Below are 24,260 nucleotides of genomic sequence, written 5' to 3' on the forward strand. Positions count from 1 at the left end.
GTCACACTCTATCTCATAATATATATATATATATATTACAAATTACATCCGTGTAAATAATATATATATATATATATATATATATATATATATATATATATATATATATATATATATATATATATATATATATATATATATATATATATATATATATGAAGAGTGGGGCAGGGTTGAGAGCCGTGGAAATGGAGTGATTGCAAATCAGCGTCACCAGTCTCGAGTCCCATGGAGGAGATTGGAAGGATATAAAATAGGTGCGACGACAGTGAAGGACGAGAGAGGACCAGGCCTGGATTTATTTTACGTTTTGATTTTGTTTGTGCGTGGCAGTCGTCCGTGAGGAGCTGTCGTGCTGTTTTGTCTTTATTTTATTATTAAAGTTAATGTGATTGTCTTCCCACGAAAGAACTGCGTTACATTGGTGCCGAAACCCGTGAGGAAGGAGGGACGCGCTGCCGAAGATCCCTCCCCACTGGGTTGAACCCGTGGTGCCATCGAGCAGGGGTAGCAGTTGGGCGCCGTGGATGCTCGAGGCGGAGGGCTTGAGTGAGTTGCCGGGGATGGACGAGCTCGCTGCCAGCCGCCCGTGATGTGGAGGGGCGACTGCCGTCCGTGAGGGAGTGGAGTCGCCGCCACCGTTCGCCAGGGGGCCAGAGCTTGCTGTCATCCTTGATGGAATCGGGAGGAGCAGGGAACGGGGGACTCCGGCCGGCTGCCCAAAAACGGAGGAGCCGTCGCCATCCACCGGGCCGTGAAGGAGTGTTGTGCCGCTTACCAAGGATCGTCCAGTGCCACCGGCAGGCACCGCAGAGGAGATCACCCAGCTGGTAGAGGGCCGAGCGGCAGTGCCTCTGGGAACCAGAACTTTTTTTCTCCTCTCTCCCCTCTCGTCTCTGTCGCTCCTAATCCTTCCATCTCCTTTTCTCTCGCCTCGTCTGTCCTACCCCCAGTTTCCAGCAGGTCGCCGTGAGCGGGGGTAGAGTCAAACATAGTCTAATTTGCGTCAATATGTTGACGGTGTCCTTTATCAGTAGGCTTTATATATATGCTTAACATGAAGTATAGATATTGTTGTCATGAAGATGAGAGCCTGGTCTTTCGGCGGTCTAGAATCAGCTGCAGGGCGGATTTGCGCTGAACGCGGAGACTTCCACCATTTAATATGTTCGTTTGGAAACACGCAAATGTACCAATGTGCTGCAAACAAAATATTGCATTTGGTCATTCGGTACACACGTGCACCGTACTGAAAGCCCTGTACCGAAACGATCCGATGCTATGTGAGTTTCTTCACATAGCATAAACCTATTACATTGCATTTCTTTTGAGACTTTCCTTTTGCCTACAACTCAAAAAGGTTTCTCAAAATGATGGAGCAGGACACAAAAGGTCTTGGGAGGAAGTGTTGCATTGTAAAAGTACTTTGACATAGTGTGGTACTTTAAAAAAATCTAAATCCTGTTTTCCATGATAAAAAATTGCCTGTTTTTCCAGTGTTACAGTGGGGAAAAAAGCTGTCTGATTGAACTTTCTTCAGTTCTTTCTGTTCTCATTCTAAAGGGGGATAGTGCTTGTGTTTTAATTGGATGACTGATGAGTGTGTCGGTCTGGGGGTTCGCAGACGTGGAGGGGGGCCACCTGGAAGAGCTTCTGGTGTCAGTGGAGAGCAAAGAGTGGCCAATGAGCACAGTCTCTCTTTTCACTTTTGGCTCAAACTTTTAATAGAGGCAGAGAGCGCGGTTGGCCCTGGCAAACTGTCCCAAGACCTCCTAAACCTTCCTCCCCAAATAAAATCCCCCACAAAGGGCTTTTTGTCCCCTGCAGGCAGCGGTAGCATTTCAGGAAGTGGGCGCGCTCCATAGCTGATGATTTATGGCTGGGAGTCCTGGGTGGCAGTTGGCCGGACTCCTGCTGTCAATCAAACCAGGCTCAGGAGTGACGGCCAATGGCACTGCTTCCCCCCAACACTCTAAAGAGGTTACAATGGCTGTCATAAAGAAAAGTAAGAGAAGGAAAGAAGGGAGCCGCCACTGAAGAGAGAAAGAGAGTCCAGATAATCCAAATACGAGGGGAGATGGATGTGTTCTCGCTCTATTTAAGAAGAAACCCTGGAAGTCTCTCCCTCTCACTCACACACTAAAAACATCTCACTCTCTCTTTCATTCTTCCTGTCTCTTTAGGGGGTTTGTTTTGAAGGTTGTGGATGGCAGGATGTCAGGGTTATAATCTGCCAGGGTAACCGATGGAGAGGCCGTTCCTGTGGTTTGCCTGAGATGGTAACTCGTCTTGACCAGGCACAACAATTAGAGCAGATCTCTGTCCTAACATTACTGACACACGGACCAGGAAAAATCCAGAGTGATGGATCAGGGATGACACATCCAACCAAAAAGACTGGCGAGGGTGTGTGTGTGCGTATGTTAACTCGTTATTCGAGAGGATGGCCAGGGACAAAGTCCTATTCCGACTACCTGCTGCCACCCGGAAAATCTGATTACTCCCTCACTCTCTTTTTTCTTCACTTTTTTTTTCTCTTTTAATTCTTAGTCCAGTTTCCTCTATGTAATTCCGTCTTACTTTCTTTTCCATGTTTCATTCATCTTTCTCTAATTTATTTTCCCCTTGTTTTCTACTGTCTTTGTATTTTTTATTTTTATTTTTATTTTTATCTAAAGTGTTCAAAAGTTTTATTTTATTTACTAGAAATGTATCCTTGCTGTGTGATCTCGGATTCATGAACAAATCATTCTTTTTGGCTGAATTATTTTAATGAAACAATTTGTCTTTGTTAAGAGTCTGAATGATTCAGAATCATTTGGAAGGTTAGCCTAAACAATTCATTTACAAATTTAACTGATTTTTCCAATGACTCTATCAAGTGTTCAGTACATAGCAACTAAAATATTTGGCATTGTTTCTATTTTTTTTTTCACATACAAAGTTATCATATAATTTCAGAAAGGACATTCATTGTAATTGCATGGAAGATAATATTTGGTGTCCTTTTGTGTTCGAGAAAGTCATAAAGGTTTTAGAACAACATAAAGGTGCTATGAAGAAACTACTATAATTTCTTGTTTAGTCCTGGCTAACTCTTGTTTTTATTCACTTTCCGTCCCTCCACCTCCCTCTATTCTAAGGATTGAGTAACTCTATCTGTTTTGCTGAACTCTATTCTTAGTTGAAGAGGTAAGCATGTGTGTGTGTGTGTGTGTTCGTGCTGGGGTTGAGTGGCATGTATGAACTGTGTACCCCACACAGAAGTTTAGAACTGTCTAACGTGAAACACATGATAATACAGCTTGTGTCAGCTCCAATCACCCTCTTCTCACAGATACACACACACACAAAATGCTCTTTAGCAGCAAATATAACTCCCTTGATGCACACAATTAAGCACACACACTTTCCTCTCATCCAGGTACTTTATAAACAGCATCAGTCTGCATGAGAGAGGAACAGAATAAGACGACTGGCACAGAGAGAGAGAGAGAGAGAGAGAGAGAGAGAGAGAGAGGAGATGCCTGAGAAAAGAGACATAATATTAAAACAACAGAGTACAAACCAAACTAGAGATCTGCATAGAGCCAAAGAAAACCAATCCACGTGTGTGTGGTTTCTGAATTGGGTTACACAGGTAGAGGACAGATTAGAGGTAAAACTGACCTGAACTAACTATATGCAAATAACACAATTGTATTTGCGTATTTAAAATGTCATTTTGTTTTTCTGTGATGGTCAGTGTCATGTGATTCTTCAGTAATCATTTTAATATGCTGATTGTTTTGGTGCTCAAGAAGCATTTCCTGTTATTATCACTGCTGATTTCTTTAAAAAAAAAATGTATTACCTCTTTTAGAAAAATGATTTAATAAACGGTCAGAATAATGCCTTAGTTCATCAATAAAGTTGATCAAAAAATTGGTGAGAGAGACAGAAAAGTAGAGTATGAGAGACAACTGTAAGGAATAGAGAGAGAAACTGAGTGTGGGTCAATACAATCCACCAGAAAGCAATAATTTTTAAAATAAAATCTTGTTTCTTCACGTTAACGGCACTTTCTCCATCAGTTTTTATCTGCGGTTACAAATATGACGTTGAGAAACATGAGTCCTTTCCACCGCAACCTGCAGACCAAAACACACTGTCAAGACTTCTCAAACATGTCTGCTGAAAAACTGAACAGCTTCCAGGTCACTGGTACACATCTGCTTAGACATGAACTATTTTTGTGAATTATGAAATTATACCAGAAATGACTGGCGATCACGTTTAACGTTTAACCCCGACGCAATCGTCAGGAGGAGTGACTGACAGCTTGACAACGTGATGTATACAGATTTCAAATGAAAACCTCTGGAAGGCTGCTTTAATGATTGTTTGCCTCGGTCAGTTTGAGACGCACGTGTTCCTGTTGCTGGGAAAATAATTACGGGAAAGGAAATCCTGAGTACAACTGTGTTTCAATGAAAACACTGTGCGATATATAGCAAAACAAATTCAGGATAAACATCTTTCTTTGCCACTCTGTGGTCGAAGTTTAAAACTAAATTTGATTTCCTCAAGCAAAGTTCACTGATATCAACATTACGAAGTTTCATTGATCCACAACATAATACACTTGCCCATGTTTCCCACATTTGTAATGGAAACCACACGAGTGTGGAAAGTGATGTGCGTCTCTGTATGTGTGTGAGTTTATTAAACTGTTTTTTGGTAAGCCCGCAGTGGGGAGCCATTCTTGTTTTGTGCTGCGCGAGTAAAGAGAGAGAGAGAGACAGGAAGAGGTGGGTTCAAACCCCACCTTCTCCTCCCCACAGAGCTTTTGACCAGGTACACACCCACATCTAATGAGGTCACGACCTTCAGAGACACCCCACTCACCTGACATTGTGATATACACACCTTAGGACAAATATATACAAATATTCCACATGTACCAATAATATATGATACTATGCAATTAATTAAATGTCATATTTTTTTCATGAGTTTCAAGAGCATCAGATTTCATTTACATTTACATTTATGCATTTAGCAGATGCTTTTATCCAAAGCGACTTACAGTGCACTCAGGCTAACATTTTTTACCTAACATGTGTTCCCTGGGAATCGAACCCACAACCTTGCGCTTCTAACACAATGCTCTACCACTTGAGCCCCTCCATATACTGTATTTCACTGTATACAGTTTTTCTTTGGATCTCTCATGTCACATGGGTCCACAAAAGCAAGGACGAAACTATAAGATATAAACCATGCATTACGTTAGTAAATCTGTTTTATTTACTTATGAAATGCCAGCTCTCACCTGTGGAGCGTAAGTGTGTTTTAATTTTGGACACTTTTTACAACTACTGTACTCACTGAAAGTAATAAAAAACTTACACACATTGAAGGCAGCATGAAATGGGATTTGCATAGCATTTGGCTTTTAAAATATGATATACTGTATTAATAAGATATTCAGGGTGTCAGGAAATTACTGGTTAATATTATTTTTCCCATTCAAATGGCCTTGATTAGGTCAGCAAAGCAGAGCTGGAGAAAATTATTACACATTGGTGAAAGATTACAAAAGCTAACAATTCCTTTTGTATTTAGACTGACATGCACTGATGAATTGTGCACAGCAAGTAAACAAAGTGCATGTTGATTTCATATTGTCTTTAAACAGTGAAGCTGTGCCAGTATTGTGTACTGTAGGCCGCTCGAGTCCCAATACAGGAAGCCCCTTTCTCTTTCTTTCTCTCTATTCTCTTGAGAACGAGGGGGTGAAGGAGTGGAAGCTTTCTCGGTGAATACTTTAAAACATAATGCTTCATAAAAACACACGAGATGAGTTCTGAAGTCTTTCTGAATGGCTTGTGTGTGTGAGGTCAGTTTCCTTGAGACAGGGATTAAACTTCCTTTCGGGCCCTGAAAAAGAGAGGAGGAATATATATCGGAAGGGAAGAATGAGGGAAGACAAGGAGCAGATACAAATTTCTGAGGAAGAATGACAGATTGCGCATTCGGGAGCGGGAGAGTGACAGACAGAAGGGACAGAGAGAGAAAAAGAGAAGGTTCTAGCACAAAAGAGACAGAAAGAGAGAGAGAAGTTGGAGAGCAGGATAGCGGGATGAAAAGACGAAGAAGTGTGGGGACAGGCATGCTGAGGAGGCCTAATCCCTCACCCCTTTTCACACACACTCTTAATCTCCAGCCACGTACACACACACACACACACACACACACGGAGCTAATCTCCTACGTCCCCTCCATCTATGTGCCTGTACTCAAAAGGTGCACAAAAGCTCCCGAACAACCCCCTCATCGCCACACAGACACATATATATGTATTCACTCATATGCATACACACAAACACAAAATAGGCTTACACACACCTTTGCAAGGTCAACACACACACACTGACCTGTCCTAGACAATCAGAATGCTTCAAAACTTCAATGCAAAATCTCTCTCTATTGTGTATGTGTGTGTTGGTGAGGCAGGTGGTTGTTTTATTTACTGAAGTCATCTCCAATCGTAACTCAACAGCTTTCATTACTCAAACACACACACATACATGACAAGTAAAGGTTTGAATTTATGACGGCGGTTCAGAGAGCTTCTGACCTCTTCAGTGACAAACGTCCCTCATAGTCAGTTATGGACCTTCTAATACACACAATCTCACATACGCACGTACACACTCTGGTTTGAAAATGTAAAAACCGCAAACACTTGCACTTAGGGCGCCCACGTATCATCCATCACATATCCACAAATATAAAGTTGTCCCCGACACACAATTTTCACACAATTAGAGACAAAACTCACATGCATACACAGACACCAGACGAACAAATCACACACACATAGTTCCAGTTTCAAACAGACAAGAAACAATCACACATATGAACACATTCACACAAACAAACAAACACCTGTGCATGATCAAACAGACTGCACGATGAAAAAACACACTAACAACACACACACACAATCATGCTAATATAGATGCTTACGAAAATTACAGCACTTGTGCTTTGAATGTCTCTTCCCTCACACACACACACACACACACTTCATCAAAGCCTCCAGATGGGTTCGGTCTTTATCGTACCCCAGCCGGTGACATCACTCTTCCACACGGCAGAACTGATGATGAAAGCAAACAGATCTATCTTAACTTGCATTTACCAAATCAATTTTATTTTTACAGTCTCTTGCATATTGACATATTGACGGCTTCTCACACGGCGGCACGGAGGGAGGGGTGCAGAGGAGAACGAGAGGGAAAGGCAGGGAGATACGCTTAATGCCATTTACCATATTTAATGTGTCCATGTCATCACTGAATATCCCCTCTGAATAATGTGCCACTTCATCATAAATTCTTTACAACTTATTTACTTAATGGAGAGAGTTATGGGCCGCTGTCAGCCAGCTAATTAAACATAGTGATACAGCACTGCTGCGCCACGCAGTCATCCGTCCCCCATCTCTCTCTCTGTGGCTTCTCAGTTTCTTAAATACATATTATTCAAGCGTGCAATAAATTACAGATGGATTAAAATTCATGAAACCTTTTCTTCTCCATCGTTTCCTTCCATAGAGAACGAACAAGCAAGAAAGACAGCGAGAAAAAGAGAGAGTGCTTGCTCAAGAGACTGTGAATCTACCATTGGGAGACAGTTGCCTTTTCGATCATATTAACACCTAATGTCTGCAAATGTATGATTTCTGCAAAGCTAAGGAGGGAAAAGACAAGTGAAAAAAGAAAAAGATTAAAATGCAAGTTTAACTGTTGTGTTTTCCAACAAGATACGTCACAAGAACAAATTCAAACCTTTCAACAGCATTTAGTCAGAGTTAACCATAATTACATACGCCAACCAAACTTAAACCATAATACCATGTTCTGACAAAATCATCTCTAAAAAAATAGCCTGGAACTGGTTATTAACATTTAAATCATCGCCATACCAACAGGACCAAAATCTGCCTGGAGAAAACCAGAATTAATCTAAATAAACATCATAAAAGCTGAACACTTACAATTCAAAGAGTACTAAAGTGTGTAATTCTGTCATTCTAATTCTGAAAGTAATTCTGATTTTGCATTGCTCAAACTATTGCTTAACACTACTGGAAGGTGTGTTTACAGCAGATATCACAAACAATTGCTTTAAAATATAATAGTCAGTTTTCAATAATAAGGGTTGGAGATTCTTTATCGGAGTAGGATGAGTCTATTTATACTTTCAATTTCGCTTGATACTCCCCTTGTGACCTCTCCAGCCTGGCGAAATTAGCCTAAAATGACCCTGACCAAGACAACACTTGACCTCTGACCTTGTCCTGTGACCTGGTTTCGACTGAGAGAGTAGACTGACTGATATCTGATAGACAGGGCGGTCACAAGGAGACATCACAGAAGGGAGAATTGACCACTCTAATCTGTCAGTGAGGTCTTAGTTTCCAAAAAAGACTAAAACCATACATACAGACAATTACGAGACTGTGGTAAACAGCTGATAGGACTGTTCCACACGTTTGCATATAAATCAGGGTTGTCCAAAATCATCTATCTATCTATCTATCTATCTATCTATCTATCTATCTATCTATCTATCTATCTATCTATCTATCTATCTATCTATCTATCTATCTATCTATCTATCTATCTATCTATCTATCTATCTATCTATCTATCTATCTATCTTCTAGGGCTGTGAGCCTTTTAACTTAAATACTTTTTCAAAATGTTTACGAAACATGCAAAAAAAAAATTCAAAAGACATTTACTAGGCAAAAAAATACTGTGTTTTACAATTTCAGTCTATTTAAATTCTACTTTCTTGCACTCAAATTCAAATTGCAGTGCTGGTTCCTATTTGCTACTGTACCTTAATTCAAATTCAGGAACTGAGCTGCAATTTAAAAGCAACACTCAAATCACTCCAGAAGGGCCCACAGCCCTGGTTTGGTGCGATGAATAAGCATGTGAAATCTTCTGTCCATATTTAGAGACGTAAGTGGCATTAAAAAGACCTTCAAGGACATTTATATTATGTAATTGGCATAACATTGACCAATAGCCCGTCTAGTAATTGTGACTAATGGGATTACGGGCAACTGCAAACTGGGGTTAGTGCAAGATCACAGAGCAGAGAAGAGGTGCTTCACCATAAAACATGAAGGCCAGGGTTAATCACGCTGCCTTGCTGATGACAGTGAAACCCTCAGTCGCAACAGCTACCCATGAGCTCATGGTATCTCCAGTGGATTGTCTCCAACCGTGTGGGGATTTTCATATTTGAATAAGGCTGTTATCTCATCTCAAATTCATCGTTTGATCCTACCTTGCATGGTTGCGTAGCATTATCTGGGCTGTGTCTTGATGTTTCCTCATTGGGCCCGAGACGTTCGCCCACCTCCAATCTCCTCCGACTCCAGACACCCAGGGTTCCTCTGGTAACGGCTGACTTCCGGACCTCAAAGTCTGGGGGCACTGATTCGACCCCATCCCCGGCCAGGTACACTGAAGTTGGGAATGACGGGTGGAAAGGGGAGGGGTCGACTGGGGAGACTTCATCACCTGATAGGCCAGGGGATGGAAGGTCATTTGCAGTGGCCAATGGGATTGGATCAGCATCAGACACTCCACCAACTTCGTCCAGATCATCAGAGGCGAAAAGAGAAAAATCCTCTCCATCTCCTAATCAAGAAAAAAGACAGACACATTTCACTTTGAGAATTTAGTAATTTTAGCAGTTCGGAAAACCTTTGCCAATTTGTAATTTATGGAATCAATTGAGATACGTATTTCTATGGACAAAATCCAAAAATAGTGGAGGTCTCAGATTAAGAACCTGTGGGAAGGGTGTGCATAGAACCCAAGTAAATAAGACAATGCCGTATATTAAGCACTTCATACAAACACTGTATGTTTGAGACATGTTTTCCCCTCGCTTAACGAAAAGTGATAAAAAAAAGAAAGTGATGAAAGTTACAATTTAGGACTTACTATTTACAATTATATCCTTATCGATAAATGTCTGAAGTCCATATGAGTACTTCCTTTTTGCATAAAAGCGAGTCCTAAAGTCTACGCTTCACAGACCTCACTGAACGAGAACCAGCACACATGCGTGTCAAACAGACAAAAGAGATTCCAGCCAATATTGTTAGCCAATATATTTATTTTACCAAATGATACGTTTGTGCATTAACATTATGTTAAAATTCTAAAACTTCTAAAATTACTTTTCTGAGAGCAGTAACTTTAAAGAGTAGACAATTTCATTTATATAGCGTTTTATACAGTACAGATTGTTTCAAAGCAGATTTACAGTAACAAACAAGAAACACAACACTAGTATCACAAAATGCTTTACTTAGGAATAAGTGAATAATATCTGTATTTCCCCATTTATTGTAATTGGATGTAAATGAAGAAAATTGGAAAAATACTTCCAGAATATTTGAGGTCTATTACTTAAGCTAAAGATAAATAGTTACCACTAAGACTAATTATCTTTTGGCAGCAACAAACGTAAGCTAATACAGTTTCAGACATTGTACCAGTACAGTTGCAGCACTCTTTAAAGGTACTTCTTATTTGTTTTGCAAAATCCACACTTCCAGACCACAGCCAGACCATGTATGCGACCTCAGCACATACAAGTAAATATACATAGTGCCATAAAAAATAAAAAAAATTGACCACCAGAGCAGTTAAACAAACACAGGGAAGGGGAAGGTGGTTTGTGTCTGTGATAACACTTAATACAGCCTGGATAAGAAGGTGTTTGGGGTGATAATCATGTTTGTGGCCTTGCCAGTTACGCCCTGTCATCCTCCTCCTGAGGCCTGCTTCGGATTGTTTGGATGGGGGTTAATCTCCAGCGGGAAGAGCTGACTGATCCTTGGACTCACTGTGCTGCTCCCAATACTTTTATGTTTCCTCTTCCCCATTTTTTCCTGTCGAATCTGGTATTTAGGATTCAGCCTGAAAACAGCGGATACTGTATCTGCTAATCACTGTATGAGCTGAACACAGGGAGGATGTTGTCTGGTGACCTGTGACCTCTTGCTCAGCTCAGAGAGGAAAACCAGCGCGTGGCTGATGAGGGAAGTCTTCATATTGTCTGTCCTTAAATGCCATCCCTTCTGGGACTGAAATATATATGATACTGTATACCAAGGTTTCCAACATGGGGGTTGGTGAAGGAACTGCAGGGGGTTAGTGAGTTGATGAAAAGATAATAATTGATTAAATGTAACATTAAAATAAACAAATGGGGCTGCATAATTAATTTAGATAAAATTGAAACAGCAATATATCATAGGCTGCAATTTAAAGTACCCAGTCAGCGCTGAGTGTTTCAGAGTGAAAAGCAGTACTGTGTTCATTTACACACATTCAGCTTATAACACCTTAATGGTTTGAATATTTCTGTAAGCAGTACAGTCTTTAAAATAAATAAATACAATAAAAATTGTCGTGTGACCTTAACCAAAACTGTGAACATGTGCATCTTTACATTTCTGAAATATTATCTAAATAAAATCTCTGTGTGTTTCTTCAAGTAATTTCTTTATTTATTTAGTTTTACGAATGGCTTGGCAAGCAAAAAATAAATTTTTAACCCAATTTCCTACCACATCAAACACCAGTATTTATTAATAGATTTTTTATCGTTTTATATATTTTTTATACTTTGTCAGTTGTTTAAATATGCAAAAAAGCCATTTCATGGTTTCCTCGAAAAGTGTAAATAATATGGCCCTGTTTCTTTAAATGTCCTGATCAGCCTGACACAGCAACACCGACTCAACCAGTGGTTAGAGTTTCGGGCGGACTATCGGTTGAGTTGAGTTAGGAACAGTGTTGCCAGTTTGGGGGTTTCCTCACCAAATCTAGCAACTTTCTATCATCGTATCCGTGACTTTTATTAATGTTTTGCAAAAAGGAGCTGTTTTGGTGATACATATAAATATATCTGGAAATTATTTTTGGCATGTAACATCATCTAGCGACATTTGACAACTTTTCATTGAAGGTATTTGGCAACCCTGTTTGGGAAACCTGTTTGAAAATAATAAAATAGTGCTGTTGACATGATGCTTTTATGGCAATTAGTTCTCAATTGTTCTGTTTGGCAAATGCGTTTAAATACAGGTGCTAACATGCCTCAAATGAGGGTGTCGCTAACGTACTAGGACCTGAGAGGCTATGGCAAAAGCTAACACACAGTGCTAACATGCTCTAACTAATGTGCCGTTGCTAACACGCTTGGAGCTAACCAGCTGTGCGTAAGTCATGGCGGGGCTAGCATGCTGTGGCTAGCATGCTGTGGCTAACGTGTTGTGACAGGTAGTGGTGAGTGCTAATGAGGCCTGGGCCAGTGCTCCTGCACATCTTCCTGTCTCCTAACATTCCTAATGCTCAGAGGGGCTCTACGCTACACGGTGCCTTCAGAGTCACGGTCATCCCGTTCACAACACCACTTCAGCCCTGTCTCATTAATGAGCATCTCCAACTCTTCTATTCACTAGTGTGGAGTTTCCACTGACAGTACGTTTGAAGGTATTAAAGATAATAAATAAAGGCTAGAGGTTTTCTGACAAATAGTGACTTATACAGTAAATATACCATAAAAAGATCGCCCTAACAATGTAACATTAGGTGAAAAGGTGAAAGTTAAAATTAACATTTACTAGCCATTTTACCTAGATAAAGTAATGCATTTTTAAATATCCAACAAGAACAAAAATGTATGGCAGAATTTGATTTTACGGAGGTATACCGTTCAAGGCTGGGGTCAGTAAGATGTTTTTGAAAGTCTCTTATGCTCACAAAGGCTGCATTTAGTCGATCATGAGAGAGTGTACCTTTTACCTTTAAATTTTCAATGGAGGGACAGAAAGCTCTCGGACTAAATCTAAAATATCTTCAACTGTGTTCTGAAGATGAACGGAGGTCTTACAGGTTTGGAACGACATGAGGGTGAGTCATTAATGACATAATTTTCATTTTTGGCTGAACCTTTAACTTCAATACTGGATGGATTTTATTTCAATGTACCGTATTTTTCGGACTATAAGTCGCACCTGAGTATAAGTCGCATTAGTCCAAAAATACGTCATTACGAGGAAAAAAACACACATAAGTCGCACTGGACTATAAGTCGCATTTATTTAGAACCAAGAACCAAGATAAAACATTACCGTCTACAGCCGCGAGAGGGCGCTCTATGTTTTCAGTGTAGGCTACAGGAGACTGAGCAGCTTAGAGCGCCCTCTCGCGGCCGTAGACGGTAATGTTTTCTTGGTTCATTTCTCTCAGTTCATGTTAAATTCATTTTGATAAATAAGTCGCACCTGACTATAAGTCGCAGGACCAGCCAAACTATGAAAAAAAGTGCGACTTATAGTCCGGAAAATACGGTAGTTTATAAAAGAAAGCAAGGAGACAGATTAAAGATTGGCTGTAAATATTACCAGTTAATCTTTCCATATGTTAATATGATTTACAGCAAAGGCAAGAAGTGAATGCTAAGGCAGCATTAGATGACATGTTTGAATGCAAGGAAACCTCACATACAACAACTTTTCAGGTGTATTGTTATAGTAAAAATATCATCAATGTATTAAAAAAAAAAAAGACACTGTCTAAAATCATATATCTCCAAAATGATAGAGCCAAATGTATCTTCAGCTTTATACAGATATTACTTCTGACTCTGAATCACAGGTGATCGGAGAGCACTAAGTCTTTCCAGATGTTGTCTTGTGCCATTTACAATATTTTACTTTGTGGCACTGCACGCACACACACACACATACACACACACACACACGAACGCATCTGCATGCTTTAAAATGACAGCTGAAGACCTGGTTAAGGTCTCTACTGTACGCCTGTGGATTCACTAAGCACGAGAGGCCATAACGATCATCCGAGCCGTACCATTTAAAATCGCCCCTGCCCACAGAGAGAGTGAAAGCTAGTTGGCCCCAGTCTTCAAACCCTGAGCTTTTAAAGGTAACTCAATCTCTCCTCTGCCATCCCTCCCATCCTGCGGCTCCCACTGATCGGCTTCATCCTGCCTGTTAAAGAAAAAACACTACGGTACAGGACACTCAAAAGCAGTACGGGGGATTCCGTTTGGTCTATAAACATATATATTTCTGAAAGGTAAACGTGCCTCAAGAAAAATATACCTAAGTGAAGTGCAGAATGTGGTATGTTTCTTAAAAACAGCCGTGGTTTGAGTATTAGATGGCAGATAAAGAATATGGTTTGGCGTGAGTTGGCGGTGAGGTTTTCGCAGAGCTTGCCTCTGGTTAGAATTGCTTGGAATTAATTGATTCGATTAGGATAAGAGAATTTAACAACCACCAGGGTGAAAACGAACGGTACACATACATGAATCAGAATCTTGTGCGAAGATCGTGAGAAACCCAGGATTTCCTTTAATCTCGATCTGTGGATCCTTCTAAACAAAATAGTGCTCCACCTTCAATTGAGATGATAACATCAGTACGGACACAAATGAGCAATTATGATGTCACTGTGATAAATGGATAGTATTGTCCTGGGAAAAGTCACCTATAGAACATCCCTAATAAGAATGGGACATTCTAGAACAGAACAGTGACACGGCCTATAAATGTCCCGCCGATGATGTCACTTACGCCCAACAATCACAATCTGCGAAAGAATAGGAGCATTTCCTGTCATTTAATACAGAAAATAACTCATCACTTCCTGTTCCACCCTTAAAGTGGCATTTAAAGCACTGATGAACAAGTATGTGTGTGTGTGTGTGTGCAAAGACATTCATAATTAATGTTTATTTTTCCCTACTGTGACATTTGCTTTATAAAAAAACAAGATGGATAGAGCGATAGCAATAGATAGAAGGGACAAGAGATTGATGATATTTCAACAACTGGATGAAGTATGACGTTTACATAAACATCAGCCTGGCGCACTAACAAATCATTCTCCTTAAACTGTTCATTAGTATAGTGTGTTTAATTCATAAACCAGTTGTGCTAGCTGCAGGGATGATATTGAGCAACAGACTTCATACAGTGTGATATCATGATGTTTTTATCAACAAAACACACACACACACACACACACACACACACACACTGGATCATGGAAATATAATTCAAATTAAAACAAGTATAAATGAAAATTATTACAGTTATTTATTTTATAATTAAATATTTATAATATTTGTAAAATTATTACTATTTTATTCTTATTCTTATTATAATTTGTAGATGTTTTGAAAATATTCAAATTTAAATTAAAATTCATTACAGTAACAAATACAATTATTAACAAGTATTAATTTTATTATTAAATAATAATAATAATAATTAAATTGTATTATTAATTTTAATTCGATTTTAAGTACTAAGGACATTTGGAAACGTTATAATTCAAATAAAAATTAAGTGCTCTTATAAATAACAATAATTAACAATTATTTATTTTATTATTAAATTTAATTCACTATTAAATTTAATATACACTAATTCACTAATAAAGAAAGATTGGTGACTGGGCATGTGAATTATTTTCTACAAATGATCAGATGCACTTGCATGTGGAGTTTCATGTAGCTTGAGTGCATAGAATGTACCCAGAACTAAAAAATGATAAGATTCATGTTAATGTTTAAATTAATCTTTTTATCTAAATTGTTATCTTGATAATATAATTTGTAAAAAATAAAATAATAATAATAATAATAATAATAATAATAATAATAATAATAATAATGACAGAACAAGAAGAATAAAAATAGAACAGTTTTCACTAGTGACACATCTGTTCTAATAATGTCTACATTCTAAATGGAATATTAATTCCTAGTGTATTATTAAATATAATGTATCGCTTATGGCACACAAGTCAGTTAATTACTTATAATTTTGTGAGTAAACATCAGTGTGTGTGTGTGAGTGTGTGTAGTGTTCACCTCTGCTCCGGGGTTCTGCTGTGCTCATACATCACACGATTACTGTGGGCGGCAGGGACCCCGCGTCATTACCACCAGCATTAAAGATGATAGAACCAGCCATTAATCACCATGACAACACGCCCTAATGGAGAGGTGACCCAGTCAACGCCCGCAGACGTTGGGACACGCACCTATAGGACGAAAACGAGCTATCGCACACACGCACACGCTCACCCTGCAGTACTGTAGTCTGTAAATATAGAAACATTGAGATCAGACTCTTTAAACGTGATGATTGAGAGGGCAGATTAAGCCAAAAAAAGGCTGAAAGCTTTTCCTCGACTCACTCTCTCTTGTTTACTCTCTGGCGGTTTGCGCGCACACCTCCTTCTTCATGCTTAACGTATTTGACAACTCACCCCTTTGGTTTGAAATGCCACAAAGCAACACACAACAACATTTCCTACTTTCAGCAACTCGAGCACAACCAATGAAATGTTTCCCACCTGCCACCTTTCACAAGCAGCTCTATAATACCTAAAGAGAGAGAGACATCCGTTAACATTCCCATTCTTCTACCTCCCGTGGAGAGATGAACTCTGTATCTTCGTGGTTTAAAAGCAGCAGCCACGTTCTCTGCACTCCAGGCCACTAGTGACAACAGGAAGAGCCGTTTTTACCAGGTCCAGGATTTATCACTTCTTTGAGAGACAGCCAGAGGCCTAAGAAAGGAGAAACCTGGCCTGATAAGCAACAAAACAATATAATAGCTCTTACAAGAGCACTGGGCCCGTTTCCCAGCTGAAGATTATTCAGCCAAGACTATGGCTAAAATGAAGTTTCTATGGTGTATCAATATCAACTACAATTTGTTCAATGCCAGACCTAATCTCTTTGTTGACTTCTTTAGAAACAATCACATTACATATACTTCAATTATTCCTACATGTGTTTTCAGATCATAAAATAAAAAAAAAATGAATGTATATATATATATATATATATATATATATATATATATATATATATATATATATATATATATATATATAATTTTTTTAACTTATAATAATATATACAATTATATATTTGATCAAATTTAATTACTTATCAATATAGCATAATTTACAATGATAAATAATATAAAAAATATTTAAAATAAAAATAATATTTAATATCCTTAACAATCAAATACATATAATTTATTTCTATATACAATCTTTTAAATTTAATCACTTTATTTTAATTTTAAATAGAATGTATTACAATTATATATTCTTAATTTAATAATTTAATACAATTATAATAAAATATGAATAGTACAATAATAAACAAATTTTTCAATATTTTATTTTCAGTTTAAATACAAATGACATGCTTTATTATTCATATATATATATATATATATATATATATATATATACATATATATATATATATATATATATATATATATATATATATGTATATATATATATATATATATATATATATGTATATATATATATATATATATATAAATTTACTCTTTAATATTTGTAATAGTTAATTACTGTTTGCTTGTCATTGTATCATTTTCTCTCTTCTCTTTTTGTATTTTAAAAATGTTCTTAAAAGAAGTTTCTCGGCTCACATTACTCCTTTTCTTATGTTCTCAATCCAATACACAAATAATCAGAAGCAGACCCAACAAATGGTCAAATATGCTTCAAAAAGACATGTAGGAATCTGTTCAAACAATGCAAGTCTGAGGAGGTCTAGAATACCTGGTGAAAGCGAAGCCTTAGTGTTCCCTTTCAGGGGAGTTACTCAAGTGGCATATTCAGCCCCAGAAATACAGTCTACAGAATAATAGCCTTCGTTAACAGGCACTAATTTCCTTTTGCATCATTTATTTGCATCAAACGCAGTGTGAACAGGCCTTAACTCTAATTCTAAGCCTAACACATGCCATCAGATCCCGAAAAGCTCCTTCCAGCTTTTAAGACGTGCTCCCAGACAGACCAGCATGACTTCAAACCGCTGCACAAGAGACATTCCAGCTCAAATCTCCATTCTGCCCCAAACTCCATTCTGTGAACAGAATTAATACTCGGCTCTCTCACTGGCCACTGGAGACCAGCAGGACTAAATGAGTACATTTGTCTTCTCAATGGCCTGGCTGATTGGATGTTTAAAAACAGTGTGTGAGAGAGTATGAGAGTGTGTGTCTGTGTTTGTGTGTGGAGCAGATGTAAGTCTATGGCCCAGAGGGAATGAGGAGCACTCGGCACAATACATAATTAACCCGGACACTCAACTGAATGACAGCGCCACTGGATCAGGGTGAGAATCCTACAGATTCAGACAAACAACAGTATTAACTCAACGGCCGTTCACAAAATCTCTCTTCAGTGTTCAATCACACACAGTTTATCTTACACATACAAAACCCCCACTAATACTCAGTATGCATACTGCATATACAGTGTATATATATATAGTGTATAAGCATTGCATGTAGATGATGTAATGCATTTGACAAAATATGCAGCAACCGAGCCATGATGCAATGCAAATCAGCCAGACTGCAAAGATTTTATGAGATTTAAATGGATTTTACACAAAATTATATATATATATATATATATATATATATATATATATATATATATATATATATATATATATATATATATATATATATATATATATATATATAAAAGCAAAATAGCCAGTTAATTTATGATAGCTGGGCACCACTCACTGAATTACACTAGGCTGAATTAAATAGATTGTTTCTATACAATCAACAACTTTTAGGTTCATTTTGCTTCATGGGATCACATTTCTTTCCCTCACTACAGCTGTCAAGGGCGTCATTTTGTAATAAAATAAAATAAAAATAAAAGTTTGCCATGCTGTGATTCAACTTGTAGGTTGGTTCTGTTCATGGATTATAATGCTTTAATAAAGACTTGAAAAATGAAAAAGTTGTAAATAAAACAAAGATTATCTGAGTATATTTGTCAAGAAAATACTATTTCAGTGTTTCTATTTTGATGTTTAATTTGGTATTACTTGTGTAATTGGGAAATTAACTATCAAGTTATGAATGCCAATTGAGTTTATACACCATTTTTTTCAGCAGGATCTTGAATAATTTGTAAATTACTTTTAAATATTATTAAACTGACCTCCTTTGACTCCTTCGATTCTTTTTTCACATTTCCAAATATTCGAACATGTTTATAAAACACTGGACTAAAATATCAAATACATTTTTTTTGTTTTATCTGAATGTCTTTTTCTGTAAGATATGTATTATTACTGCATACTATCTCATAGACTTAACATTATGCACAGAATGCTGTAAGCAGTATGTCAGTATTTCATTCTGAACATACCCATACTCACACATGACCTGTGCGACTCGCTAAGAGCATCTTAATTAATGAGTGCATTGTTTCAGCTCGTCATTGACTCTTAAACTCATGGAACAACACTTCATTAATACACAATGCTGAGCCGACCAATTAACACTGTACAACAAGCCAAGCTATGATTGCCTAAACACACAGCTATACTCTCTCAAACACATATGCAAACATCCCAGCCTTGAGAGGCTCATTATTAATCACTGCTAATGCTAATTAATTAAAAGAGAGGGTGCATGTGTGTGTGTGTGTGTGTGTGTGTGATAGCTGCTTGTGTCCTGGGAGCTCAGAGGGACTTGTTTCTCAAAAGCCTGACAAATGAGCTATTAATTATCTAATGTTGTCTGACAACAAGCACTGGATAAAGATGTATGTTTGTGAGAGAGGCTGACAGAGTCGCAGTGAGAGCGAAAGGGAGGTGTGTGTGTGAAAAAAAAAAAAAAAAATTCACACTGTTGACTTAAAAAATGTATTTCAAATGTTTATATGAATGAAATCTGTGGGAAAGAAAAACATTTTGTGTTTAAGGGCTCAAGAATAATTGTATAATTTGAAGGGTATTGGACGTATGCTATGTATGTTACGGCTGGTAAGAACCTGTAAAAATAAAAATCTATACAAAACCTTTCAATACGCATAAAACCACACACACACACACACACACACACACACACACACACACACACACACACACACACACACACACAGGTTTGTTTTTGTGGAAAGTGGGGACATCAGCATGCTAATGAGAAAAAATAAACAGCAAGAAGCAATTACATTCTCGATATATTCTCTGAAATAACATCATTTAAGTAAATGTACCTTAAAGGATATCTTTAAGGACATTTTTTATTTGTAATGAGAACTAAAATAAAAATACTGATTAAAATGAGTGTATGCATGCACACATATAAACACTAGGGTTTATGTGGCGGTATCTTAAACCATAATCAATATTATTGATGGAGCAACACGACTGCATGCATATCAACCAGAGCACTTTATATCATTAAGAGTCCCAAACCACAGACAGCCAACATATGCTCTCTCTCTCTCTCTCTCTCTGCCAGATGAGTTTTTATGAGGGCTGGACTGTTTCATTTGATTTAATGAGTCACAATCCAAGTCACTGCTTATTTAGACCTGCCACGACTCACAGAAAACACACACTAATAACCCACAGAAACACACAAACACAGGAAGACAAAGTTTTTCTATCTATCTGTCCGTCCGTCCGTCCGTCTATCTATCTCTGGACCCAACTAGGCCAGTACAAAAACTCTTTATTGTTGAGCCATAAATGAGTCACAATGTTCCGGTTTGTTCGACGGTGAAAAATAAATGTGTATAGCCCCTTTCACACTGCACGTCGAACCCGTAATATTGCCGGAACATTGCCGGGTCGCCTTCTGTGTGAAAGCATCCACGTCCCGGTATTGATTCCCGCATTGAACCCGGGTCGGGGACCTAGTAACATTGGCAGATTCAACCCGGGATGAGCGCTGTGTGAACAAAAGCCAGATCTAAATCCGTGTCGAAGTGATGACGCGCGTTATCGCACGACTCTTTTACCGGCTGTTTGGAAGGAAGATCAACGTTCGCGACAAAAACATATGTGCAAACTGTAATGAAGCAGAGATCAGTTAGTTCCTCACTTTCCGCGCTGACGCAGAGATCGATTGTTTGCTTCAGTGAAAGTATAACGTGCCTAACGTTGTCGACTCGTACATTACACGTCACGCGCTGATGTCATGTGTCGTTACGGGATCTTTACGGGTTGTGTGTGAAAGCACGCACATATCCGGGGTCATCAATGGCAGTGTGAAAGTGCAAAATCTAGCGACCCGGGAACAATTGCCGGAAAACTTTACCCCTGTATTTGCCGGAATGGCAGTGTGAAAGGGGCTTATGTTGATTAAACCCAGCAGGTAACAGTCAGAGTTTTTCTCCTCACTGTCACACAGATTAAGTGTTTGAGTTGTATGTATCCCACACTTATCTGTCACCTGCCCGACACAGTTACCATTTGATCTGTTATCAGTCGGATCTTACAGGCACGTCTCCTGTCCCAACTCACACTTCCTGTCTCACCCGTGTGCCTTTTCAGCCTCAGCTTTGATGAATCACATCGATACAGTCTTAGACACACACACATACACAAACCATTAGGCACTGTCATGACATGACAAAGACAAAATCCCTCTAGTTATTCTGTAATCATTTTGGTAAGCTGAGAAAAGCATGGGCAGGTAGGACAGACACACACACACACACACACACACACAGTGGCCTGACGCCATCCAGCCATATACTGATTACACGGCACACTTGTCCACATTTGAGAAATTGATCCTGTGATGGAGTGCGCGTCGTCAGGGCAACGGTCATCACCAGGGAGACATATTTCCAGCGTCCGTTTCTGCCAGCCCCGGGGCCTCACGGGGCGTCTACCCGGCTGCCCGATCATAAAGCCAAATGATAGCATATGTGCTTTGTTTAATTTTGATGTCCCAGTAATGTATTACACAATTAGATTGATTTGACAATTTCCATTACGCTTGATAAAATATTTATGGAGTGAGGTGGATGATAAGTCTTATCAATGAGCCATCGCTCGCACGCGGCTGACATGCCACATCCATCAGCATCAGCAGTCAGGGTCGCTAGCGTTAGCCTATTAGCTTTTATTCACCCCACAGGAACAGGGTCGCCCATGGCTATGGCGGGGAGGGGGTGCCCGAGTGTTTCGTCTCTCTCAGACTCTGTAGCTCACCTCTGTCTTTCATTTCTCCTCATCTCTGTGCCGTTTCACGCTCTTGCTCTTTCTTTCCATTCTCTCACTTGCTCTTCCTCCATCAATCTCAGTGTAGAAGTGTGGGCTGCCAAACTGGGCTCATCAGTCTCAATGCTGGATGCAGGTGAGTTTGATTCAGCACAGGAAGGTGGAGTCGCTCGTCTCTGTTTCCCCTTTTCCCTTTTTCAACTCTTTCTTACTCCCTCCATCAATGTGACGACAATCCACTTTACCTTCTAACGGCCAAACTGCCCTTATCAGCAGCGCTGTGACCCCGCCACCCCAAAACACCATCCACCTTAACAATGAGCTTAAAGTTAAGAAACAACTGGTTTAAAGTCAACATGTAATGCAGTTTGCAACCAATTTTTACTGCAATAATTCTGAGTGAAACAGGACATTCAACAATAATTTATCCATAGGAAAGAGCCTGACTGAAAAAAAATTGTGATGCCAATTTATAAGTAAAATTGTTTTAAAAACAGATTTATAAAATATATTGACAATACCATAATAAAATCAGATTCTACTTCTTCTTATCATTAGTGCATTACATGTTACAAAAAAAAAAACACATTAATATAATGTTTTATTTAAAAAAAAAAAAATAGCAATAACATATTATAAAAGACAAACTTTTTTAGTTGAGGATCCATTTTACTTATGCATTTTTGTTTATACATCTTCTCCTTATGCATTTTGTAGACTTAAATTGCATTTTAAGTATACATGTTTTTCCTTGGGGATCAAACCCATAGCCTTGGTAATGTTATCATAGTGTTCTACTGTTTTATTGTTTTATGTTTTATTTGGTCTCTTAGGCACCGTCATGTTGATCCAAGCATGTTTGACTTTCTTCGGTGAACACAAGAGAAGATATTTTGAAAAATACAATGATAGTCAATGGGGTCCAATGCTATTTTAGACTGCATTTATTTTTATAGTATGTACAAAAACCATTGAATCATTCTATTGGATGATCCCATTGAACCACTGACTCGTATACATCACAGTAGGTTGTAAGTCGAGGTTTAGAACAACACGAAGGTGAGTAAATTTCATTTTTAAATAAAAATTATAAAGGTATTGAGGGTAAATGCTGACTTTAACACTTAGAAACAGTTGAGACAAATTGTGTGTTGAAACCAACTTTTTCATTTGTTTAAATACACTTTTACTTTTTAAAATGCTCTGTGCAAAATGGCGACACATGGTCCAGCTTGCACACACACACACACACACACACACACACATGGAGAGGGGCCGGGCTCTCCATGTTGTTAATAAGGCTCTAAATGAACAGAATGCATAAAACATGAAGGTGCCCATAATGAAGTAGTGCTGTGTAATTAGAGACCCTGTGCCAGAAAAATGAAGACAAAATATTTGAGGAGGAATTCTGTCACCTCTGCTCTCCATTCCCACTAATCATACACAGACACACACTTACACACACACATGCAAAGAGACTTAAACACATGGACAACACAGGGGCTAAATACATAGATTGGGATTTCAATAGCCTTGTCCTCTAATGAGAGCTACTGTAACTGAAAAATGACAGGCTATTGACAGACAATGAGCTCTGAGCATATGCTGTGACCGGCTAATATCCCTGCCAATTTTATACACATGAAAATTAATACATGGCCTCGCAGAAGGGGAACAAAAAATGCATAACTGCTTCAGAAACACACATTTGGTTTTATATTTTAGTGGTACCTTTGCTTTGTCTTCTAATATTCTTAAATGAAGCAAATTATAATTACTACACCCTAAATCTATCCCATACTTTTAGATTTTAAATAAGACATTACATAATATCATGGCTTACAGCTATTATTTATCCCCTCAAAACAATTTATTGAACAATCATTTGGGTTATTATTTCTTAGTGCATGAAAAACCTTTATGTGCAATATGCACAGGAAAAATATTTGCATGCAGTTTCCAGTTCATGCATACTGCAATTTTTTATTGATTTATTTGAAACTACTTTTGTAAGTTTGGTGTCATTATTACTACTATTAATACTTTATTCCAGATAAGATGTGTTAAATTCAAAAGTA

General features: G+C 38.3%; 1 protein-coding gene across 1 annotated transcript in view; it reads right to left on the reverse strand.

Annotated features, from left to right (window-relative positions):
- LOC113058632 (MDS1 and EVI1 complex locus protein-like) overlaps window positions 1–24,260 on the reverse strand; it is a 145,705-nt gene that overhangs the window by 74,991 nt on the left and 46,454 nt on the right. The window contains exon 2 of the mRNA XM_026226709.1: window positions 9,355–9,710. Within this exon, the coding sequence (XP_026082494.1) occupies window positions 9,355–9,710 (356 nt within the window). The remainder of the gene's footprint in view (window positions 1–9,354; window positions 9,711–24,260) is intronic.

This window comes from Carassius auratus, chromosome 40 (genome assembly GCF_003368295.1).
Source record: "Carassius auratus strain Wakin chromosome 40, ASM336829v1, whole genome shotgun sequence".
Taxonomy (NCBI): domain Eukaryota; kingdom Metazoa; phylum Chordata; class Actinopteri; order Cypriniformes; family Cyprinidae; genus Carassius; species Carassius auratus.